This window comes from Myzus persicae, unplaced genomic scaffold, assembly GCF_001856785.1.
Source record: "Myzus persicae strain clone G006 unplaced genomic scaffold, MPER_G0061.0, whole genome shotgun sequence".
NCBI lineage: Eukaryota > Metazoa > Arthropoda > Insecta > Hemiptera > Aphididae > Myzus > Myzus persicae.
Window position 1 is genome coordinate 1,025,944 of NW_019100468.1, and position 22,764 is coordinate 1,048,707.

General features: G+C 28.8%; 2 protein-coding genes across 2 annotated transcripts; both read right to left on the reverse strand.

Annotated features, from left to right (window-relative positions):
- Positions 1 to 1,722: 1,722 nt before the first annotated feature.
- On the reverse strand, positions 1,723 to 6,235 carry LOC111032856 (odorant receptor 22b-like). The gene is made up of 6 exons (XM_022313358.1): positions 5,509 to 6,235; positions 5,227 to 5,278; positions 3,278 to 3,377; positions 2,250 to 2,369; positions 2,035 to 2,193; positions 1,723 to 1,936 (listed from the first exon to the last, which is right to left on the reverse strand). Exons 1-6 carry the CDS (start codon positions 6,233 to 6,235, stop codon positions 1,874 to 1,876), a joined length of 1,221 nt encoding a protein of 406 aa, XP_022169050.1. The 3' UTR covers positions 1,723 to 1,873.
- Positions 6,236 to 11,968: 5,733 nt separating this feature from the next.
- On the reverse strand, positions 11,969 to 22,301 carry LOC111032686 (transcriptional regulator ERG homolog). The gene is made up of 3 exons (XM_022313153.1): positions 21,800 to 22,301; positions 15,317 to 15,563; positions 11,969 to 14,305 (listed from the first exon to the last, which is right to left on the reverse strand). Exons 1-3 carry the CDS (start codon positions 21,909 to 21,911, stop codon positions 13,969 to 13,971), a joined length of 696 nt encoding a protein of 231 aa, XP_022168845.1. The 5' UTR covers positions 21,912 to 22,301; the 3' UTR covers positions 11,969 to 13,968.
- Between the last annotated feature and the right edge of the window lie 463 nt (positions 22,302 to 22,764).

The window sequence follows — 22,764 nt, forward strand, 5'->3', positions numbered from 1 at the left end:
AACCTTATTTCACTAAAAAGTCAAGTTGAGGACAAAAATCTCATTTTAAAATCAAAACGTAATTTGAGTATAAAATTTAACAAAAATTCTTAATCAATAAAAAAAAATATAATACTCATAAAAAGCATAAATTAATAATACATTTAAAATTGATAAAGATTATTCTTACTTAAATAAAAAACCTAAATTATTAAAAAATATAATACTAAAAAAAATCTAAATTGAATAAAAAATATTCTTAATTGGATTAAATGCCTAAATCAATAAAAACAAATGTATTTTAATAAATTAACTTTAATTAATAAAAGTTGTAATAATACAAATCCATAATTAGTAAAAAAAATTTTAAATAAATAATAAATATTCTTCATCTAAAATCTTAGTTGAATATAAATGTTTGATACCAGGTTCGAATGAGTAGGTGAATAAAGATGAGCCATGCAAAATTTTAAGTTCCTATGTTAAAGTGAGGTGGCTAAGGTCAGATCCCCCCCCCCTCAAGTAAAATAATCTTTTCTGGGAAAATCAAAACCATGTAAATTCTAAAAACTTCATACCAAATTTTAGCAAATAAATAGCAATTTTAGTGGTTTGAAGTTCCTGGGTTAAAGTTTGGGGGGGGGGGGTGACTTCACACACGTAATACTTTTTGATAATCAAATATTTTGACTTGATATACCTACTACATTTACTCAACAAAAAAAATACTTAGTAAATATATTTATTCTATGTTATGTTGGGTAATTTTTTCCTTATTTAAAGGTATAGATTCAAGAGTCATACATTTATTGAGGGTCTTGTAGTGTGAGTACCACTTTCAACTTTTTTTACACAATATTTTTGTGCTAAAATAATTGAATACGATGTATTTATGTACCACTATGTATTTTACAGTTTATTAACATTATGAGTATGTAGGTAATTCTAGAACAATCCTCATTATTAAAAAAATTTCAATCATGATACAATTATATACGTAATTTAAAAACACTTAATATTAGTATACATAATAGTTGTAATCGGCAAAAAAATCCCTCGAAATAAAATCCCCAAGACTATACCTAAATGTGGATACAGCTGTTAACAAAAAAATAAATAATAATACAAGTATACTAAATTTGAATGATAGGTTAGAGCCCAGTTCTGCGTAAAATAAAAAATTATGATAATAATAAATGATAATACAAATATACAAAACATATTAAACGATTTGTTTTACAAATTATGATTAATGATTTTTGAAATCGAAACATTTAAAATATTATGGTATCTATTATCTAGTTAACACCTATATCAACCGATGATTGATTTTAAGTATTATACAGGAATTACAAATTAAGACATAACACGAAACACTGTTTAGTTTTGAATTGAATACTACAATATTATAGTACTTATTAAAAGTTTACCTAGTAATTATTTGTATTCATTAATTTGCACAATATCAAACAATTAACAATTACGATCATACAATGAAAAGTAAAAACACAAAAATGATATAATATATTTTGTATAATATTATCTAATTGGCTAAGTAGTAAGTAACAATGTACTTTCAAATAGGGTTTTTGAGAATACTCCAAATGTGAAAATTTAAAATATTGATAATTGCATAGTTTGAACATAAAAATGGGATGATAGTGATTTAATCAAATTAGGTTCTGTGTATAATATATTATACAACAAATCTTGAAATAAATTGTTGTCAAAAATCTACCTACCTATTTATAATAAACTGAATTCGAATGACTACATTTTTCAATAAAATACTTATATATATATAGAATGGTGCAGAATCTACACTGTAGTTCCTATAGATATTTTAATGTTGCCTACATAAATTTAACTTTAAATATAAGATTTATTCTGTAATTTAATTATTTGAATCCATGCTTTTCAGCATGACAGAAATAACATTGTAAGCAATCGATATGACCTGAAACAACATTAGTCATATTGTGTATTTGTATTTAAGTAGGCAGGTGTGTGTAAAATATGTACTGTGTAATTTTTTTAACATTAACACTAATTTACGTTAGCAAACATTTGTAAGTCGACGACTTTTTTCGGTGAAGCTTTAATCATCAAATTATTAGCATTATTCATCCGCATTGTTAGTAATAATAACTTTTTAAATTTGTTATCCATTTTCGTCCAATCACAAGAATATAGAGAAAAGTTAACAGATTCTCTCTATAAAAAATATGTATTCAAATAAAGTCAAAGCTTTGTGAACAATAACGATTTACTTTAAGATTCATGCTGCCAAATAAATAACAATATAAAAAAATCTCTGAACCAATAAAGATGACTGATGAACCGAGTTTGATAATAGTAAGAATTTGATTTGAATCCTTTGAAAAGCAAACCTTTAAAAAAAAACGAAATCATATATTAATGATTATATTCAGTATTACACACTAACCTTTTTTTATTTTACACCCATATACTTACGTCTTGGTAAAAATTACTATAAACTTACACATATATAAATGGTTGCCAATATTTGCAATGAAAATATTCACGTATAAAATGTTAAGTATCGTACAGCAATATTTTTTTATGCATACTATGCATTTGGAATTTTGAATGATAGTAATATAGTATGATACTGAAGTGATAATAAAGGGTACCATGGAAGATTTCAGACAACTTTCTATACATTTTATTATTTCAACTAGACTCTATCAGCTTAACAGCTGATAATAATAAACCATTCGATCATTGTCCTATATATTTTATACATCGATATATTTAGAAAATAATTTTGCTCCAGATTATGAAATGAAAAATGTCTTAATAGAATTTAAATATCAAAAGTTTATAGTGGATCGTTTGACTAATGAACACGGTGATGACAAAATATTGGATTCCAAGTAGGATACCTACATTTATATAAAGAAGTATAGAAACTTTTCTCCATTACCCTCATAGTCTAAATTTTTAGTGGTTTTTCCCACCTCAATAATTAGCAAGCAATTAGCGTGAATTTGCGTTACCTATTTTGAAATGGAGTATTCAAGCTTTTAAGTACCAGGAGAGTTTTCATTTTATTGCTATTTCCTCAGCCCCTCCCGAAAGATGAAAAACTGATTTCCCCATCATATTTTCATTTTTAAACTTGATCTAGTGCCGCACAAATTTCAAAACCAGTCACTCTAATTCTCCCTAATTTGTAAGTTAAATATCTAAAATTTATGAAATTCAAAATGGAGGGGGGGGAGGTGGTGCTGAAGAAACGTACGTATTATAATAAACTTTAAATTAAAAATTTTACCACGATCAACACATATGCCACCATTATGAAAAATGTTGAAGACATCGCAACTTGTACTAAAATAATATTCCTCATTAGTGAATAATATGATTTAATTTTCCTAAAAAAAAAGATAGGTTTTATTAAAATAACATGATATTAAAGTCAAACATCTTGAACTATTTTGGTAATTAAAATATAATTCAATATTACGTTCAATGACTAAAATTTAGTAAACATATTGCATTCAATGGTTCATGCGAATTATAAATAATGCATTACAACTTACTAATTTAAGTTATAGAAAACTATTTTTAAAACACGTCAATAATGATGCCGTCTTATAATTATAATATGATAGGTTAACATTTAATTTTATATTTTGAGTCAACTTATTTTTCGTTGTTGTGGAACTACATAAGTTGTTATGATTTTTTGATTTTTAAAAATAATTTATTTTTCTTACTATCAATTTTTGAAAACGTAGGTATTAAAATAAAGGATAAATTAACAAGTAACGACTAACTAATGCTTATTAAAGTAATTCTAGACAATATGAGTCGTTTTATAAAAAAAACATATTTGAGTCATATAGGTAAACTTAATGAACCAGTAATATCGGTATTGATTTCAATATTAATAATGAATCAAAAAAAAAAATTTAACTTAATTGAGTGTGTTGAAGATGTGATGTAATTGGTCTGGTAAACATAATTTGACTATAAATCTAAGAGCAGCTAAGGGGGAGAGGGGGGCTCTTAGGGGAGAGGGGAGACTAAGGTCTTCTAAACAGCCAAATTAACCCCACCAATCAATATCACGATTAAAATGAAAAATGTAAATGTTATTACTTAAAGTAATATATTTTATTTTAATGTTTCTAATTGAATATAATTGTTAAAAATCTTTGATTATATTAGTAAGCATGCTATAGAATAGTGTAAATATTGTAGAACGGTGACTGTCTGCAGGAAGGATTTGCTGTGACAGCAATTCTAGGCAAACGGCTTGGTTACAGGCCTGGCTCGCATTGCAAGTCGTGTCAGTTGAATTTTAGAGTAATATCGGCAGAACATTGTTGTTATCAACAGATCATTTATTTTGTCAGATCATATTATATAATATTATATTAATCATTAATATTGTATTGTAATTTGTAAGTGTTCTTTTTCAATTTCAAGTATAGAAAGTAATAATAAGTTCGAAAGTGTCTATTTAATTTATTTGTGCTCGATCTTCCTTGGACATCCGGAACACAATAAATAAATTCAGTTTTCAGTATTGAGTAGATTTTTTTTCAATATGGTTATTCCATATGCTTACCACTGATATTTGTGACTATTATATTAATTTTTATTTTATCATTCATATTAACAGTTGTTTTCATTTGTTTTCGATTGAGTTTATCTTATTGTTTTCAAAAATCAACTAGAAACTCGTTTACCCCATCATTTCCCACGTATACTACCTTCAAGCTGAAGTCACTATTATTAATTTACCTATAGGCACCTGCATAACGTGCGTGAAGTTGGCCCCCCCACCATGACCGATTTTTTTATAGCATTTATTAGCATTTATTATAGCATCTATAGCTCTCAGAATTTTATCGGCGTCGGCCAAATTCATTATTTTAATTAAATTGTACTATAATCAAATTTTACCATTACAAGTAGTCAAGTCTTACGCTAAGTTTTAGACTTTTAATTTATTGTGCATATTTTTAGATAAAGATTATATGAGTCTATCATTAATACTGAAGCTAAGATGATGATTTCAAATCTTATGACTTGAATCATTCTAGTATTAACATTGTTATATTTTATTTGCCAAACCTATATGTTTTCTTTGGCTTTTTCTACTTGACTTCTTTATGAAAAAATTATGTTGTACTTAGGTATGTTAAATGATCATGTAACATTTTTCATTAAATAATTTTCATTAACTGACTACTCTCAAGTTTTAATACTTACAGATTAAGTTGAATTTGATCACCCAGAACTGATTTAAAATCTTCATAATATTCTGTAAAAGTAATTAAAAACAATTTTTATTATGCAAAAGAAATTAAGTTTATAACTGGTTGGCGTATAAAATTGCATTCTGAATTTAGCATAAATAATAATTCTGAAAAATGTAAATTGTTTTACTTTTTATTTTAAGCTACTTGGAAAAATATGATATTGCCACTCCTGACATGATAAAGAAATGCGTTATAAGTTAAACATAAAATTAATAGTTTCAATAAATCTTACCCAATTGTGAGTTTTCTTCGTGTCCGATGTTTCTGAAAGCTAGACTTAAGACTTCCTGTTGAGCAATTATAACGCAACAGAAAGACAATACTAATGTATCCATTACGATTATTAAGTAAATGGGAAAAGTAACTATCGCTACTTCCATTATGTAAAATATAAAAAAATATTGATTGTAAGTGTGTGTAGATACAGGAAAACGAAAGTTCATAACGTTTTCTGAGCGAATATTTTCGAAATCAGATTTCTTGAACGTGATCGCCAAGATTGGAAATATTATCCACTGCATAAGAACTATCATCGAGAATACAAAAAAGTAATTGGTGATCTTAATCGTTCTTTCACGATAGTCGTATAGAACATTTAAATGTTTACAACAATGTTTACTTGTTAGATAATTAAACCGTGAAACGTTTATCAAGTCACAAATGGTGTTACTTTTGCTCAAAACAGTGCATATCCTCCACACGCAGAAAAAAAAATTGATTGTAAGGAAAATGACAATAAATAGATCAGCCTCACTTATGATATCATCCATCTCGACGAACAACACTATACTACCGTAAACTACCATACAGGTCATAATTGATCCGTAAAGAAATAATATCAGACGGTAAACATTACAGTTCAAAATCTTTGTCTCATTGAACTTCAGCATGTGATAAAAACGATATTGTTTCAATAGTTTCAAGTTAATGACAACTTCTTCATCTCTAAAATCTTCCATCACCCAAGATATAAACGATAGGTACTATCTGTAAAGAATTAAAGCACGTAACATATTATAATTATGAAACTTGTGTAATCATTTAATGTGAACGGTTAAAATAGTTGTTCTGATGTTCAGTATAGCCGTATAGGTAGTGTTTGGCATTAAATAAGTACATTTTTTTTTTTATTTGTATTTTATCTCATTTAGTTAATAATTGTTGTGATATTTGTTTATTGTTATTTATTTAAGTATTATAAGAAAAAAAACTATCACAAAAAAGAGAAAAAAAGAATATAATAACGATAAAAAATTGTCCAAGTTGATATCATACAATTTTACTCAAAATTAAACTATTTGGTACATTGAGGTTTTAAAAATGTATAGTATTAAATTTTAGGTTTTGAGTAGAAAAATTGCATTATCCAAGTATCTTATTAGGCTGAAATTGTTCATTCGTAGCAAAGATAGAATCAAATTCATATTTTTATAAAATATAAATGTTATCTACTTTCCCGTTTTTAAATTCAAAATTCCATATAAATGATTATTTTCAATTTTATAATTTTTATTTCAATGGACATTTAGTAAGAAGTATTTATTATACAGAGTATCGAACTTAAAAACATTAAACATACTAAAAGTAATCTTTTCGTGAGTAGAAAAATATACATTAAATTTAAATTTGTCAAAACAAAACAATCCATGTATAATGTATATTATAGCAGCTTAATAGCGATGATTTTGGAATATGTATAGAATCATTAAGTATATTTCATATTAAACAGACAATTATCCCCTGATACTAATATTTAGATGTGGTAGTCAGAAATCAGAATCACTTAAAATAATTTTGGTTTTTAGATTCATGGATAAAGTATAGACATATTTAATAAAACGCTGAAATATATATTATCTTAATAAAAGGTTGCACTATATTCAGAAAAATTATTTATACCAATTTATTGAGGTATGTACAACAAAAATGTAATACGGCGCTTCGGATATGCAATAATGAAACATGCGCGCATTTATTTCAATGATGAGAGTTTTTTTCTACAATTCTTGTCAATAAAAATTTTAATTTAGTTCTTCACTTCTCACCATCTAATCGACGTGGCCGGTAATATTGTATATATTATACTTTTGATTGTTTGATATTTGTTTTTAAAAAGGATCGAATTGATATAGAAGTGAAATGTGCAATATGCACATAAAGAGAAAAATGCATAATATAAATAAATAGACCAAACAATTTCAATAAATCTGTCACTGCTTTTTTGTTTTGTTTACATTTGATAATGTTACATTTTTGTTAATGTTATTTGAGTACTGCATGATTGAAGTATCACTAAGCCTAAAAATTAATAATTGTAATTACTGCAAGAACAGGTAAACATGGAAATAAAAACTGTTGATAAGTTTTAGTAAAGTTAAATGATAACAGTTGAGAACATTTTTATTTTTTATTTATAATACCTACCGGATAAACCACGTAATGAATCAAAATATTATGTTTTTAAATGACGATAACTTTACCTGACATAAAAAAATTATTTTGAAGCTTGAGAAGACTGTTGTAGCATATACTATTATTACTGCCAGGTGGACGATGACTTTACAACTGGACAAAAGTTTTAATATCCATGTGCATTATTGTCTAGTATGTTTATACTGTTTTATTCAATTATTCAGTTTTTTAATTCCATATTATTAGGTAGCAGCATGTTATAATGAATAATTTACTTTCATGACCTCTTAATATTAGATGTTATCTGAAAAACCATGTATAAATATTTATAACTAAGAAGAAGAGAATGAATTAGTGAATAAAACATTTTTTTCGATAATTTTTTTGTGACTATTCCACCGAGTAATAAAGTTCCATATCACGCTAATGCTATACTTATAGTGTCTTTACTTTGTGTAATTTTTCATATTTTTTTGAATCTTGTCTATTTTTCAAAAAAATGTAAATTGTTTATATAATTGAATATAATTTCACTACAAATCATTAAAATTATGCTACAATTATCAAATATACATTTTCAACGAACAATTATGAGGATTATTCACCATAAATTTTCAAAATAAATTGACTCTTTATAAGCTACTTATTGGCATAAGATATTTTTGGTTAGGTTATTAATTTTTTTAACTATTGCCGATACATTTTTGGCTCATCAATATCTTGAAAATGTAATAAAAGATTCACGATAATGGCTAATTATTTTGAGTTAGAAATTAAGAAATGTTTTATTTTTATATCTAATATTTTATAATTTGATAAGAAATTTCTCAAAACTTATCCAACAATTAAAAAAATAAAAAGACTATATTACAACATTAAAAAATATTAGTTTACTGAGCTTTAACTTGAACGTGCAATTATTTTTGTAAAATATAATGTAAGTAGAAAATATATATTATTTGCTTGCCAGAGAAGTGATAGGGTTTTTTATGTTAACTCATTTGGGCTGGTCAAAACGGTTGCCCCTTTATATTTAAAACTGAAATTACGTCACTGAGTGACTAATTCGATGATACTAATTGTTTATGTCTTATTGTCTTCACGTGTGTACCAGAAATATTTGGTATACAATTACAATATAATATACGTACAGTATTCATATGATATTATTATGATCAACAAAACCATTATAATTTCCTCTTAAACATTTTGCCAAATTTCGATTGACCAGCCATATAAGTGTCTCATGGCAGTCAACATGTTAAATATAAAAATCTACAGCATTGCCTGCCGTGAGTAGAGAATAGTGCGCTGTAAGTTTGGGATATAATATGCTGATGGACGCACACAAGTGTCTGGTAATTTGGAATATACGATAGGGAAAGATTTTTTTTATTTACTACGCCAGTTACGTATAAATATCATTTAAAATGATAGGGCTTTGGTATTAGAATAGCTATATTTTGTGTTATTATTTACAATGGCATCATACATATACGCACTAATCTAAAGAGATACTAATGAACAATATTATTCCCAAAATTCAATACTCAGATTTACTTACCACATATTCATCAACACACCTACCTCCAACTGCAAGAATGGGTGGTTGCCCCTTTAATACATGGGTTCGGCGCCACACCATTAGTACTTATATGAGAATATGAGATCAAATAAAATGCATCCTTGTAACAACTACAGCGGTTTTTTCACCAAAAAACTACCTATACAATATTATATAATGTATTATACATTAACGTTCTATACATGAATTATTATTTAATTAGATAGTTGTCTCGTTTTTAAAATGTTTAATTTTGTTTATTTCAAACATGTTAGTATTTATCAATTGCATTTCAACATTGCACATTTTAATTTACTACTCAATGTTTATAGAAAATAGTTTAGTAATAAATCAACATAATTATTAGTGAATATTATCATATGACATATATCGTACCTAGTATTAAGTTTATTGTCTTATTATCTGGAACGCCCTGTATATATATATATATATATATAAATATACAATATGTCAATATACATGTACATTGCACACGCATCATTGTAGTCTATATCTGATAGTAAAATTATCACTGATTGATTTTTCAGATTCCATATAAACAGGTTATAAGTTTATATTGATATACATTTATTTCTATGTTCTACTAAGATTCAAAGAAATCCAATGTTTTAATTATTAATGGTATGAATATCTTAGTACCATCGACATTCCATGTAGCAATGCATTTTCTGTTTCAAAAAATACAAAATATAACAACCGACGTATAGTAATTAAAAACGGTAAAAATTTAGGTTTATGTTTTTTTAGTGCACAATTATAACAAGCCCTAAATTAATGAGACATACAATAAATGTTTTACCATGTTCTAAGTCCGTACTCGTTATTCTTGTCAAAAACATTTTATTCAATGACTTATTGTGCTTTTGTTGTGTCTTAAGTCTTGTGAGTTTATACTTTAAATTTTAACAGGTTAATAGATAATATAATTAATTCAAATAATAAAAGTAATATTACTATCATGAATTCCAGCAGTACCTTAGATACGATATTATTTATTTATTTTGAATATTCATTTTTACTATAATGAGTGGAGTATACTTTTATTTTTATTTTTCATAATTAGCTTTAATTTCCCGACAGTATTTTGTTTTTATTACTTGATGGGTAAACTATACTTTTTCTTTAATTATTTATTTGTATTTGTTATATTATTACACATTTGCTGAAGAATTGATGAAATAAAATAATTTTCTTTTTAGAAATTGTCGGTGACTTATATTCAATACAAATTTTAAATTATAACAATGATTATATATAATACATATATATATATATTTCTTACATTTAAAAATTTGATGTCTTTAATTAGCATAAAATAATAAGCATTAAATATTAAATAAATTTGATGAAAAAGGCTAATTTTTATTTTTGGCAGTAATAAAAAGTTCTAGTCATTTTTCAACCTTTTTGCCGCGAGTACACATGCATACGAGTATTTAATTTAGTATATCAGAAAATTAGTCTAAAGTACATTTTAACTATTTATATTATTAACTAATTAGAGTTTTTATTTAATTAGCAATTTTTAGTATGTTCTTCAATAAACCTCGTATGACCACGGTAAAAATATACTATAATTGGCATTTATAATAAGTCCCATTTAATTTTAAAAGAAAATTAAAATTACGTTGAAAAAAAAATTAAGAGCTAAAACTTGAGAGTAATAATTTATTTAATCTACAGAATATTTTACAAATAAATAAGTTGCAAGACCGGAAAACAAAAATCTACAACACAATTATTTGGTGTACAATAATTTTAAATTTTAAATCTGCTCTCCTGTAAAAATGATTTTTTATGTCACACAGCGTTTGGCCTTTTAGCTCATATAGTATTGTGTATTTTAAAAACATAAATATTATCACATAATACGAAAAATAGTTGTGAACATGGTTCAAGAAAAATATTACAGCTGGTTGATTTGATTCTAACTTGCCTTTTATGTACTGCTATTATTATTATTACAGACACATATACTCATTGTAAATTAATTTAAAGCATATATTATAATAATTTAAAATTAATGAGAAAAATATTTGTCTTACGTTATTTAGTTATAAACTTAAAAAGTTATAACACATATTTCTTTTTATATGTACCAAAATATATTAATGTAGACTTTTGATTTTGAAGTACCAAATACACGTAATTAATATTACGTTAAATAATACGAGAATTACTCGTGGAAATAAAAATACTCAGAATATAATTAAAAAATAACACGACAATATTTATATATTTACAATTGATATTATTTTACAAATTATATATAGTACCTATGTTTTGAAGACTTAAAGGAACTTTTTACTGTATACGGTGCATAATAATAAACTTAATAACCTAATATCGACCGCGCGCTGCAGTATTTTGCACAATAGTCATAGTATACAATTCTGAATAAAAACATTTAAACATTTTTTTATGACTTAACGATGAGGACATAAGGTAGCCGAGATGTATGTATTATGCAGACCTATATCATAATTCAAATGCAGTTGACGTGTGATAGTGGCTATTGGCCATCACTTCCAATATAACACCATAATATATACGATTTATTCATCACATAATGCAGTTAGTACAGTAGTAAACTATTAATATTTTATTTCAAACTGTATATATTATACCTGTATACATTTTTAACTCAATACACCGATGAAATAATTAATGGTTCACTTCGAAAGCTGGGACGGCTTACGATGTAAGTATTTACCACTTGTGTACATAAGCGACAATCCGTTGAAATTATTTGGGGAAGGGGGCTCTTGTTTTTCAAAAAAACCTAAATCGTGGGGGCTTTGTTCCTTCACAATAACTGTTGGAAAAAGTCCAAAAAGTCTTAACGGACTTTTGGGAGGGGGCTTAGCCTCATCAACCCCCCTATGCTTGTGTATATCACTAAGCCACATAAGAGTCATTGCTAGAGGATGTCGATCGTATTCGAATCAAACACACGTTTAGATATACCTACTAATACGGATGATGGTCATGTACGGCAGTATACGCGTGGTGAAGTCAAGTACAGAGTACATAATTATAATGATATTATAAATGTAAAATTCTATACTGGGTATTGTATATAGATAAGTACGAGGGAGTTTCCAGGTTTTTAGGACTGTGGGTCAACCTAGCTCACGAGTCACGACCCCACTCGTGGAGCATCAATCCGGAAAATAAACGAATTTATGAGAAAGCCGCTCGCGAGACACTCAATTAATTTCAGATTTCGATAACCAAATATTAAATACTAATTTGCCATACAAACTTTTAAGTACCTACCTATATAACATGTAAAAACAGTCATTTAATGTAATTTTTTTTACGACTATATTAATTTGAAATCACTTTTCATGAGATCATTTTCACTTGGAAGTATTATACCTAATATTAATAATTAGTTGGATATTTGAGACTTGGGTGTATTATTAATGTAAATTAATGACAAAAATATAAATTTTTTTTAAGAAGATGTCGTACCTGTATATTGCACCTATAATACTATTGTATCCATGATCCATCTCATAACAATGACAAACCAAATTTTAAGTTTAGAATAATCCATTTTATTCTATTACCTATTTTTAATATTCAATTATCAAATGTAAAGATAAGGATTATTATCCAGGGCCCCACTAGGTCATTTATTTGTTTTGATATAATTTTGAAGCAAGTTATGAGTAGGTATATTTTAAAATTGTAAATTGTAGTGTACGAGTATATGCATGTTGTATTATCTTGCAATATTTATATAATTATCTTTTTATAATGACACAGTATAATATTATATACAATGAAAAATTGAAAGTCATGTTGACAGTTTTTAAACGATTATCAATAAACATATTTGTTGAAATAAAATTTCTCACGCACTTACCTACGTCTTATAATAGGTCACATAATACTGAGAAAAATAGTGGATCACCCCCCGTGTAATTAGTGACGGTAGTAGGGCGGGGTTAACTTCTAAAGTATTATTACTAATTAGGTACAATGCACGTTTTTATGCATAGAAACAATTGAAATATCAATAATAATAAGTGTATACCTATAATATTGTGTTTGCGTGCTTCATGATAACCACGCTTCATTTCGATACTTGCTACAAAACAGAATGTTGAACAATATATATTATTGGAATCCATGTCCAAAACAATAATTATTCATTATGCAATTATTTCAACGACAAAGTGTGTTCGACAGTCGAAATAATACTTGGTCATAGGAAAGTGCGACAACTGCAGCGCGAGGGTATACAGCTATTGGGTGCATTATGGGAATGGTCAAACTTAAATTTTCACGAATTTAAATTCGAATTGAGATCAAACTCGAACTTTTCGAACACATTGAACCCTCGAACTCCAGACGAATTACAACGCAATAATTATGAAATGGTGACAATTTTTATCGGCCATACGGGAAATTCGTGAAATAAAAAAGGTATTCTATACCCAATAGTCTATAGGGTACGGCTATTTATATTTTTTTAAATACTAATTATATTTATAATAGTATCGACATGGAATTTGCTTTTTCTGAAACTGTTTGAAACGTTTCGAGTTTGAAGTATTCGATTTCGAGCATCGGTTTCCAATGAACTTGGAACTGTACTACGAAAATATCGAAGTTCGGGGTGTTCGGGGGTTCGAAAAGTTCGATAATCAGTCCCTATGGTCAATATTACTATGACTTATTGAGTTACGGCGGATACCGCGGCCCGGCCGGATGTTGGTATAGAGTAGAAAGGCCCGCGGCGGATGTGGCCCAGTAGGACGGCCCGGCCGGAAATATGGCGGTCGGTGGGCCGGAAGCAGAAGCGTGCTGCTGGCCGTACAGGCCACCGGCAAAATCGGATGGCGACGGCGCAGACGGCACGGCGACCGATGATGGGCCAGCGGCCGCTTGAGGGCCTGACTGCGCCGCCGGCATCTGCGGCTGGCTCTGGTGGCACGCTGTCATCAGCCCGTGAAAGTCGAACTTGTACGCGTAACGTTTGCCGTGAACTTTAGTCATGATGTTCTTATCGTAATAGTACCTGCGAAAATGGTACAATATTATGACAACGCCACATAAATCATATAATATACAATAATACATATTAAAATAGTTTTAAACAAAATTATGTATTTGAATGATCGGAAAAAGAAGAAAGTTTTCTTATCGATTAGATTAGATTAGATTTTACTAATTAAAAGATAAATTAATATTTGTTGTATACACAACACATTCAGTAAAAATGACACCGCTTGTAGTGACATAGGGATTTAATGACCTAAAATTGATGATGCCGACCAACCTCTTATGTTTTGTAATATTATGCACTATAATTAGAAGCTGTGTCGATTTTAGTGATCCTTGTACTTTAAATTTTTAAAAGCCTATACCTTTCCCTTATTTTTCCTCGTGTATAGAGTATGCCTGTATTATATGGGAATGTATAACGTGTGCGTGTAACGCAATTATTTCTAGTACAACAAAACCAAAACTCGTAAATTTAACTTTTGATTTAAAGGAGGAAAGGAGGTGTCAGTACAGATACGTCAAGAGAGCCAAAGAGCCAAAATAATATTATTCACTAACAAGTTTCCATATAATTAGATAAAAGTGAACACGAATTCAATAATCTATCGATTAAGTTAAATAGTTTAGAATTATATATTTTAGGTACTTAGCTATGTACAATATAGGTATTACCGTTGCTCGTAAATGTGTTACATAAATATTTAGTATCTAACAGCTGAATATGCAGGAGGATCTAAGGAGGCTGCGGCCCCACATGAAATTTCAGGATAATTAAAAATGCATTCATTGATACGCAGTGAACGTATTACATAAGACCAAGACGTAACCGTGTATTAAAATTGTAGTTTGTATATAATAGTTGCTGCAGAAGTCTAAAATGTTCTCATTGCAACCGAAAATAAAATGATGAGAGATCTAATTGTACAAGTATCTCCTCTATACAATGAACTTTTGACCCCCTCCCTCGAAAAAAAAAAGCATAATCCGGGCTACCGCCACTGAACGAAAATATTTATTTTAATACCTGAGAGCTCTGCTGAGCTTATCGTAGTTCATGTTGGGCTTCGACTTGCGTTCGCCCCAACGCCTAGCTACCTCATCAGGGTCAATCAGCTTGAATTCGCCTCCGGGACCGTCCCAGCAAATGCATCCAACGTTGTTGGAATCGGCCAGCAACTCCAACAGGAACTGCCACAATTGTATTTGTCCCGAGCCTGCGGCCGCTTGGGCAACAAGCCGACTGCTGGCCGCGTTGACTACCTCATACGGATCTGTAAACAAACACGCCACCGCTTTTAAGATACAATAATATGGGCGTTGAACTGCATTTGCGATTAGCATATTGTGTATAATATACCGTCAGATTATCGCTGAATTAATTTACAACTTGAAGACGCACATCGAAACGTTTTTATACGTATATCATAAAGATCCAGTCATATATGTTTGAACAAAATATGTATTTAAATACTTTTATACTATTTACAATACTTTTTAAATGGGTAAACACTTAATTTAAAAACTAAGCATTCAGAAAGTATATTAAATACTGTGTATGAATCGTATACTTTTAAAAATGCAAAAGAATTCGTCACATTTCAGATTTTTTTTTGTTAGTCATTAGATATATTATTTTATTTATAACTAAAATCAAATGATCAAACATTTATTGGAGTATTAATTATTTATTCAATATTTTTTTTTACTTTTGACAACATGGTTTGTGTGGGGGTTACAGTTGGTACGGTCAAGACCGTTTATGTGGAGCAAGAATTCGTCACAAAAAACCCGAACGGTCACCCATTCTGGTGTCTTCAAAGGTTTAGTTATAAGTGGCCAACCACTACCCCGCTCCAAGTCCCAATTATTTATTTTATATTTCATTAATAAGTTATAACTGTTTATTGTTTAGTTAATACCTAACTATTATAGAATCAAAATATAAAAAATGTATATTTATTTTCATTTTTTAGTATAAAATAGAGTAGATACTAGATAGTAGTGTAGTACAAAGTACGAATGATAGCTAAATGGCCTAAATGCGACATCTTTAGTTTAAAATAGTACTGATTACAAAATGAATTGCCATACCTTCGTGCTACTTGTGAAATTAAATAAGCATTACAAAAGTCTTTAAATACTCGCCAAGTATTTATACTTTTTCTTAAAGGAGCACACAACTCAAAAAATAAGTTTTTTTATTTGAAAGAATGTTCAATTCTAAGGATAATGGTATAGATTTTACATTTCTACTCACATTATTCAATAAGTTATGAGCAATTGAAAAAAGACGTGTGACGTCACTGGGCCGGAGTCATCGTAATTGCCTATCTTATACGTGTAAAAGTTCCTCGCTTCACACAACGATTTATCAACCTAAACATTTTATTTTTGCAATTTAATTTGCATGTAAAAATATGGATTTATGTGTTTAAGACGATGCAAGTATCAGAATTGCAATACGATGTTTAGTTTTTCAAATATTAAAAATCTTAAAAGAGACATTTTGGTTAAACCGCACGTCATGGCGAGCGGCGCGTGGGGTTCGAACAACGGGTCCGCCGTTTAACCAAAATGTCTGTTTTAAGATTTTTAATACTTAAAAAACTAAACGTCATATTGAAATAATGATTCTTGCATAGTCTTAAACACATAAAACCACACATTTATACGTCAATTAAATTTTAAAAAGAAAATATTTAGGTTGATAAACCGTTGTGTGAAGCAAGGAACTTTTACACGAATAAGATAGGCAATTACGATGACTCAAGCCCAGTGACGTCAAGCGGCTATTCTACATCTCTTAATATTTCTTAAAGTAATATTTTTTTTTACATCGTATCTTTACAAAATCATTTCATATAACCATAACTACAATAATTTAACATTTAAAAAAAATTTAAAGAATTTTTTATTTTTGTTGTGTGCTCCTTTAAGAGTATTTGAAATACTTTCTGAATGAGTGTTTTTGAATCTGTATTTAAATACCATTTCAAAAGCATTTTTGACAAGACTGAAAAGATGTGGGCGCTATTACTGTTTTTTCACTCCGTATGGGGCCATACGAAACATTTAGACAAAACGCATCCGCATGAAAAATTAATAGTTATTTTGTTATATGCTTTTAAATAATCTCAGGCCAAAAAAATCACCCAGTACAAAAATTTTAGTGTAATATTTTTGATAGTTTGTCTAAAAACAATTTAATATTAATTAATTAAATATACAACATTTTTTTTAAGTCGAATAATCACACAATATCAAACCATACACAGTATTATTTTCTATAATTTTTTCAATAAGTGATTTTATATGAATAATTATTAATTATATACTCAAAAACTGTAAAAAATGATTCTACATGAATGTGTAATGTGGTTCGTGGGTCTGAGAGAGAATTCAAATATTGCAATGACTCCTGACCCCTCTTATGTCTTAAATATATCGATTATCGAGGGGTTAGTAGTAGACATTATAATTATATATAATATACCAGAGTAAACTGTGTTGTATTGTGATGTGTAATATATTATTATAAGCAACACAAATCCACAGGGGTGCTTGGTAATCCTATTTAACAAAACTAAACACGATAGTCTTTTCGTTTTTTACTTTTGGGGGAGAATCTAAATTAAAAATTCACAACATGATTGGACTTTTATATACCTTATACCAACCTACCACCTATGACCTATTGTATTATATATAAATGATATTACAATGTGATTTATCACGTTTGAGTAGGCGCCCAATATCCAAACCCGGATTAAGGGGGAACCAGGGGAGCACATTCATTTTGGGGGAGTATCTTTATCCTCAAAATATATTTTGTTTAATGCGTTCTAAACACTTTTCAACAAAATTAAATTATTTTAGTAGGTAGTAATTATAAAATAGTTAAAAGAGTTATTTTATAAAATAAAAATGTTCTTAATTTTATCCCGTATAAAATTACTAAATGGTAGTAATTAATATTAAATTTATTTCCAATAAATAATAATTGATAGCAATAAGATAAAGTTTATAAAATAGGAGGTGTGATCTATACGCTGTACGCATAGCTCGCCATAGAGAGTCTTAATAATTATTATTAAGGCTCTCTAGCTCGGCATAGGTAGGTCTTTATTATTTATGATTGTACCTAGGTGGCTAGGTGGTATAACAATTGATATTGAGTATTTTTCATCTATTCGTATAGAATAATTATAGTACGTAATTAGTCTGTAATTGGTGAATATTACAGAAATTATACAATTATATACAGTCGTAAAAATGTGATACAATTTTTTGAAGTTAAAATCGAAAGGGAACCCACAAGTGTATGATGTTCCGGGGCCCGATTGATCCTTATTCCGGGCTTGTCAATACCTATGGGTATGTGTTACTTTCAAAAATAGTAATATTAGGAAAATATAAGATACTAAGATCAAATCATGGAATACAATGAATAAATAATAAAATTATTAAAAATTCTAATTCTAAACATTTTGTTCAAATATACTAATTGAAATACATTATTTAACTCAATATAGGTAGTTTATACAATGCGAATTGAGTAGTATTAATCATATTTTCATGGTTTCTTAATAATGTGATTTCATTTAACTAAATTATTTTGATCAATATGAGTGGGCTTCATCATATGTTTATTTTGTAATTTTTTAGACTTGGTTAAGTTAGGGTCAAACAGCTTAAAAATTTAATTCAAGGCTCCAGATATACCTATTGCTACAATAGCAGTTAAAAAAAAATTAAAAATACACAGGCACAATTTTTATTATAAGCATTGAAAGTTCAAATTTTGACAGCATTTTTTACAGTGTTGTACTGTAATTATCTCATATTTGATAAGTATAAAAATATATATTGCAAACTGTAAATGAGGTATATTTTTAAAAATATACGATCTACTACAAAATTGTGTTTCAAATATGCAAATATGCAATGAATTTATCAAATAAACAACCGATAATAAACCTTGATGGTAAATAACCTGTTATAAGTTATTGTTAAATATTTAACTCAGCAAGTTAGACAATTTGGTGAACCTACGTAAAAACTAAAATCTATGAAATATTGAAATTTATTAAAATATTTGTAAGTTGTATACTTATTATCTAGTTAACTGCAGTTTTTATACCAATTTAAGTTTAATAGACATATTGTACAGGATACACTCCGAGTAAAATTCAATTTAATGTAAAATTCTGAAATCATAGATAACAACTTGTTTTTTTGATTTATTGTCTTATTGAGATAAGCTACTATGTCAGAGATACGACAAAATCATGTTTTAACTATTCACTGTAATAATTTATATAAATCTGCACCAAACTGAAATTTGGCCAACCTTAATCAGTGTAAAATATAAATATTTATAAGCTGGGCTGTGAATTGCATCAGTAAAAATCTAAAAAATACACCTACAAGTTACAACCTACATTTTCAAATATGATCTTAAATAAACATAAATATTATGTAAAATAAAAAAATACGCCATAAAAATCCAAAACATTTAAAATTAAATATGCAACTTAATCAAGTAAACAAAAAAACTGCTTTTATTATTAATCATTTTATCTACATTTGCGATAAATAATATTTGAATAATACAAACGCATAATGTATGTACCTAAGACTTTATTTTGTAAATTATTAATTATTTAAATTATGAGACAAGAATTTTGTTATAATTTGAAATGTGGATGACTTGCTGTTTCAAGATTTAATATACCTTTAAGGAAAACGAATGTTCAGCGTCATCTGGGATGATTGGAGTACATTTAAAGTAAACCATATTGCATGTTAAATCTTCTGGTAATTCTATACTTCAGAAATACCGTCTTCTCCAGTCAGAATTTTTGAAATATTATGCAACAGTTAGAAGCCTTTATTTTTGTATGTTTAAGATTGTTTGAAGTTTTTTGATTTATGGAAGTCCTTAATTTACCTTTAAGATAAATAAAAAGTTAGGTACCTAGTTGAAATATTTTGGATAATATTATTAATGATTCATGTATAGGGGAACGCCTTTTTTTGAAGTAGTGCTATGGGATTTGGACAGACATGTAGGAATAAATGTTACCGTACTATCTTATACTGTATTGAACTAACAAAATGTAATGTATATTATAGAAAATATTTAAGTATAACTACATTTTTTGAATGTATAGTATAAGATTTAAAATTTTAGTTCTTGTCAAAATGTTATTTAAATTTCCTTTATCAAATCTCTCAAATACCGTATGTGCGTCCACTTGTTGTATTTTAACTCCCACGGTTGCATATCCCTACAACGATATCATATACCTAAGTTGTATCCATAATTATAAATGTAATTACACTCGTCACGCGTGCATTTTAATAATTTACAGGCAAAGTATAACGCATGGCTATTATCAAGGAACAGTTTAATTTTATTATTCACTATGGTACGTTTTTAAATCGTATTAGGTATAACTATATAAGTATCTATATTTTGGTAGGTTATATATAGTTTTTAATTTTAAAAACAAACTCAGATAATAGTGTGCCTATCACATTACACACGCAGTACGAACAATCATAATCTGACAGGTACTTGTATATTATATTAAATTATGTGCGTAAATAACACGTCACTGTAGTACATGAAGCATATATTATGTATATTTAAACATCTCAGTTAGGTATGATATATAACGTGGCCAACTTTAAAATTATCAGAGTCAAGGGTTTATTCACAATACTCTTTACTTGTATTCCCTTCCTAATAACAAAGACACCACCACCTCACCTGACTTAACTAGAGTTTACTCTGTGCTATTCCTACTCACTTTTTTGGTGCTCCAAAAAATAACCATTGCAAAACAGACCCACTGAATATACCAAATTTATATCAGTAAACATGTTATATTTGAAAATACCTATATTGGGTAATTTCTTAACAAAATAAGCACTAATTACTGAAAATATATATTTACTCGATTTGAAACTAATAACAAATCAACATTTTGAAAAAAGAATAAACATTTTTATCACTTAAAAATTTGTTTGCAGTATATTCGGTATAGTTATATCGACCAGTGAAGCGTCTAGAATTTTAAGAAGGGAAGGGCACATACAATTTACTATAATAGGCACGTAAACAATAAAAAGTGATTACTAATTAATTGTATACGGTCAATGGGGGGAGATGGTCACCCGAATAAGCCACTGTTACCGACCAATTATCTGGAGCTCCTTCGTTATGTCATGCAGAAATCTATTAATTCATGAAGATATTATATTATGCTGAAATATATTTGAAGATTACATATACCTATAATAGGGTGATTTGCGGTCTACTTGTGACCTGTTGTAACTTGTAATCTAAGCTGTGCAAATCAACCGGTCACAATGATATTTAGCCCAGAACAAAAAATGAACGATTGGTCAAACATTGCGTGACCCCGGTATATTATTTAACGTATTTATAAATACCCATATCGTAAAATAATATGTTTAATGTATATAATGTTATATAAACCGTTGTAGAAAAGTTGAGCCGTATGTCCAAACGGTTTGGCCCGGTTGAGAGCGGTGGCCATCTGCAAGTGTCTCCTGAGATCATTCCGATCGCAAGCCGACAGTTGCCACATCTATACCTATGTACGTGCGGGCCGCCGTGTAAGTGCACACGATGTTCACGTTGTTGCAGCGGACATCTCCTCGGCCAACATAATACCTACCTATATATTATTAAAATCGAATATAGTATTATTGCGCGGACGAACACGGGCGATCGTTAGCGACGACCACGATAATAATATAGTTAAGTTATTATTTATTAAGACGAAATATAGTTATTAATTAGAAAATCTCCTGTCGTTATACGCGCGACATATTGTATTTTTATATCACGTAAAAAAATATGATATTATATCGTAACTGTTACACATCATGACATGTCGTACGGTCGGCGGCGAGCGGAACGCATGCACACTGGTAAAACGACGTCACTCGACCGTTGTCGTAACAGCAATGCGAGATGCGAAGATTGAATCATATATATATATAACGGAGCAACTGATCCACATAAACGGTTTTCCGCGATTTTTCTCCTCGCATTTCATGGTATATATATATACTACCCACATATATATATATATAGACCTACTCCGTCGCGCTAACCCATCCCCAGCCGCCCACCCGCCCCTAACCCACCACGCCGGCGGTTCGAGCCATCCGCCGATAGGCCGCGGAAACACCATTTTTCTATACACGCCTCCAGCTTCCGAACGAGTCCACGCCTTCGCGACGATTTTCCTGCACCCACCGACGACGACGACGACGACGACGATGAAGTTATCGAATATGTTATATTTATAATAGTATATTATATTATGTACAATGTTCAGCCAAGTTTATGCCAAGTCGTCACGCATGTTATGTCGCCTTTTTTATGAGCGAAAATATGGTTTGAAATGTGATTTATGTATGCTTTCGATTAAA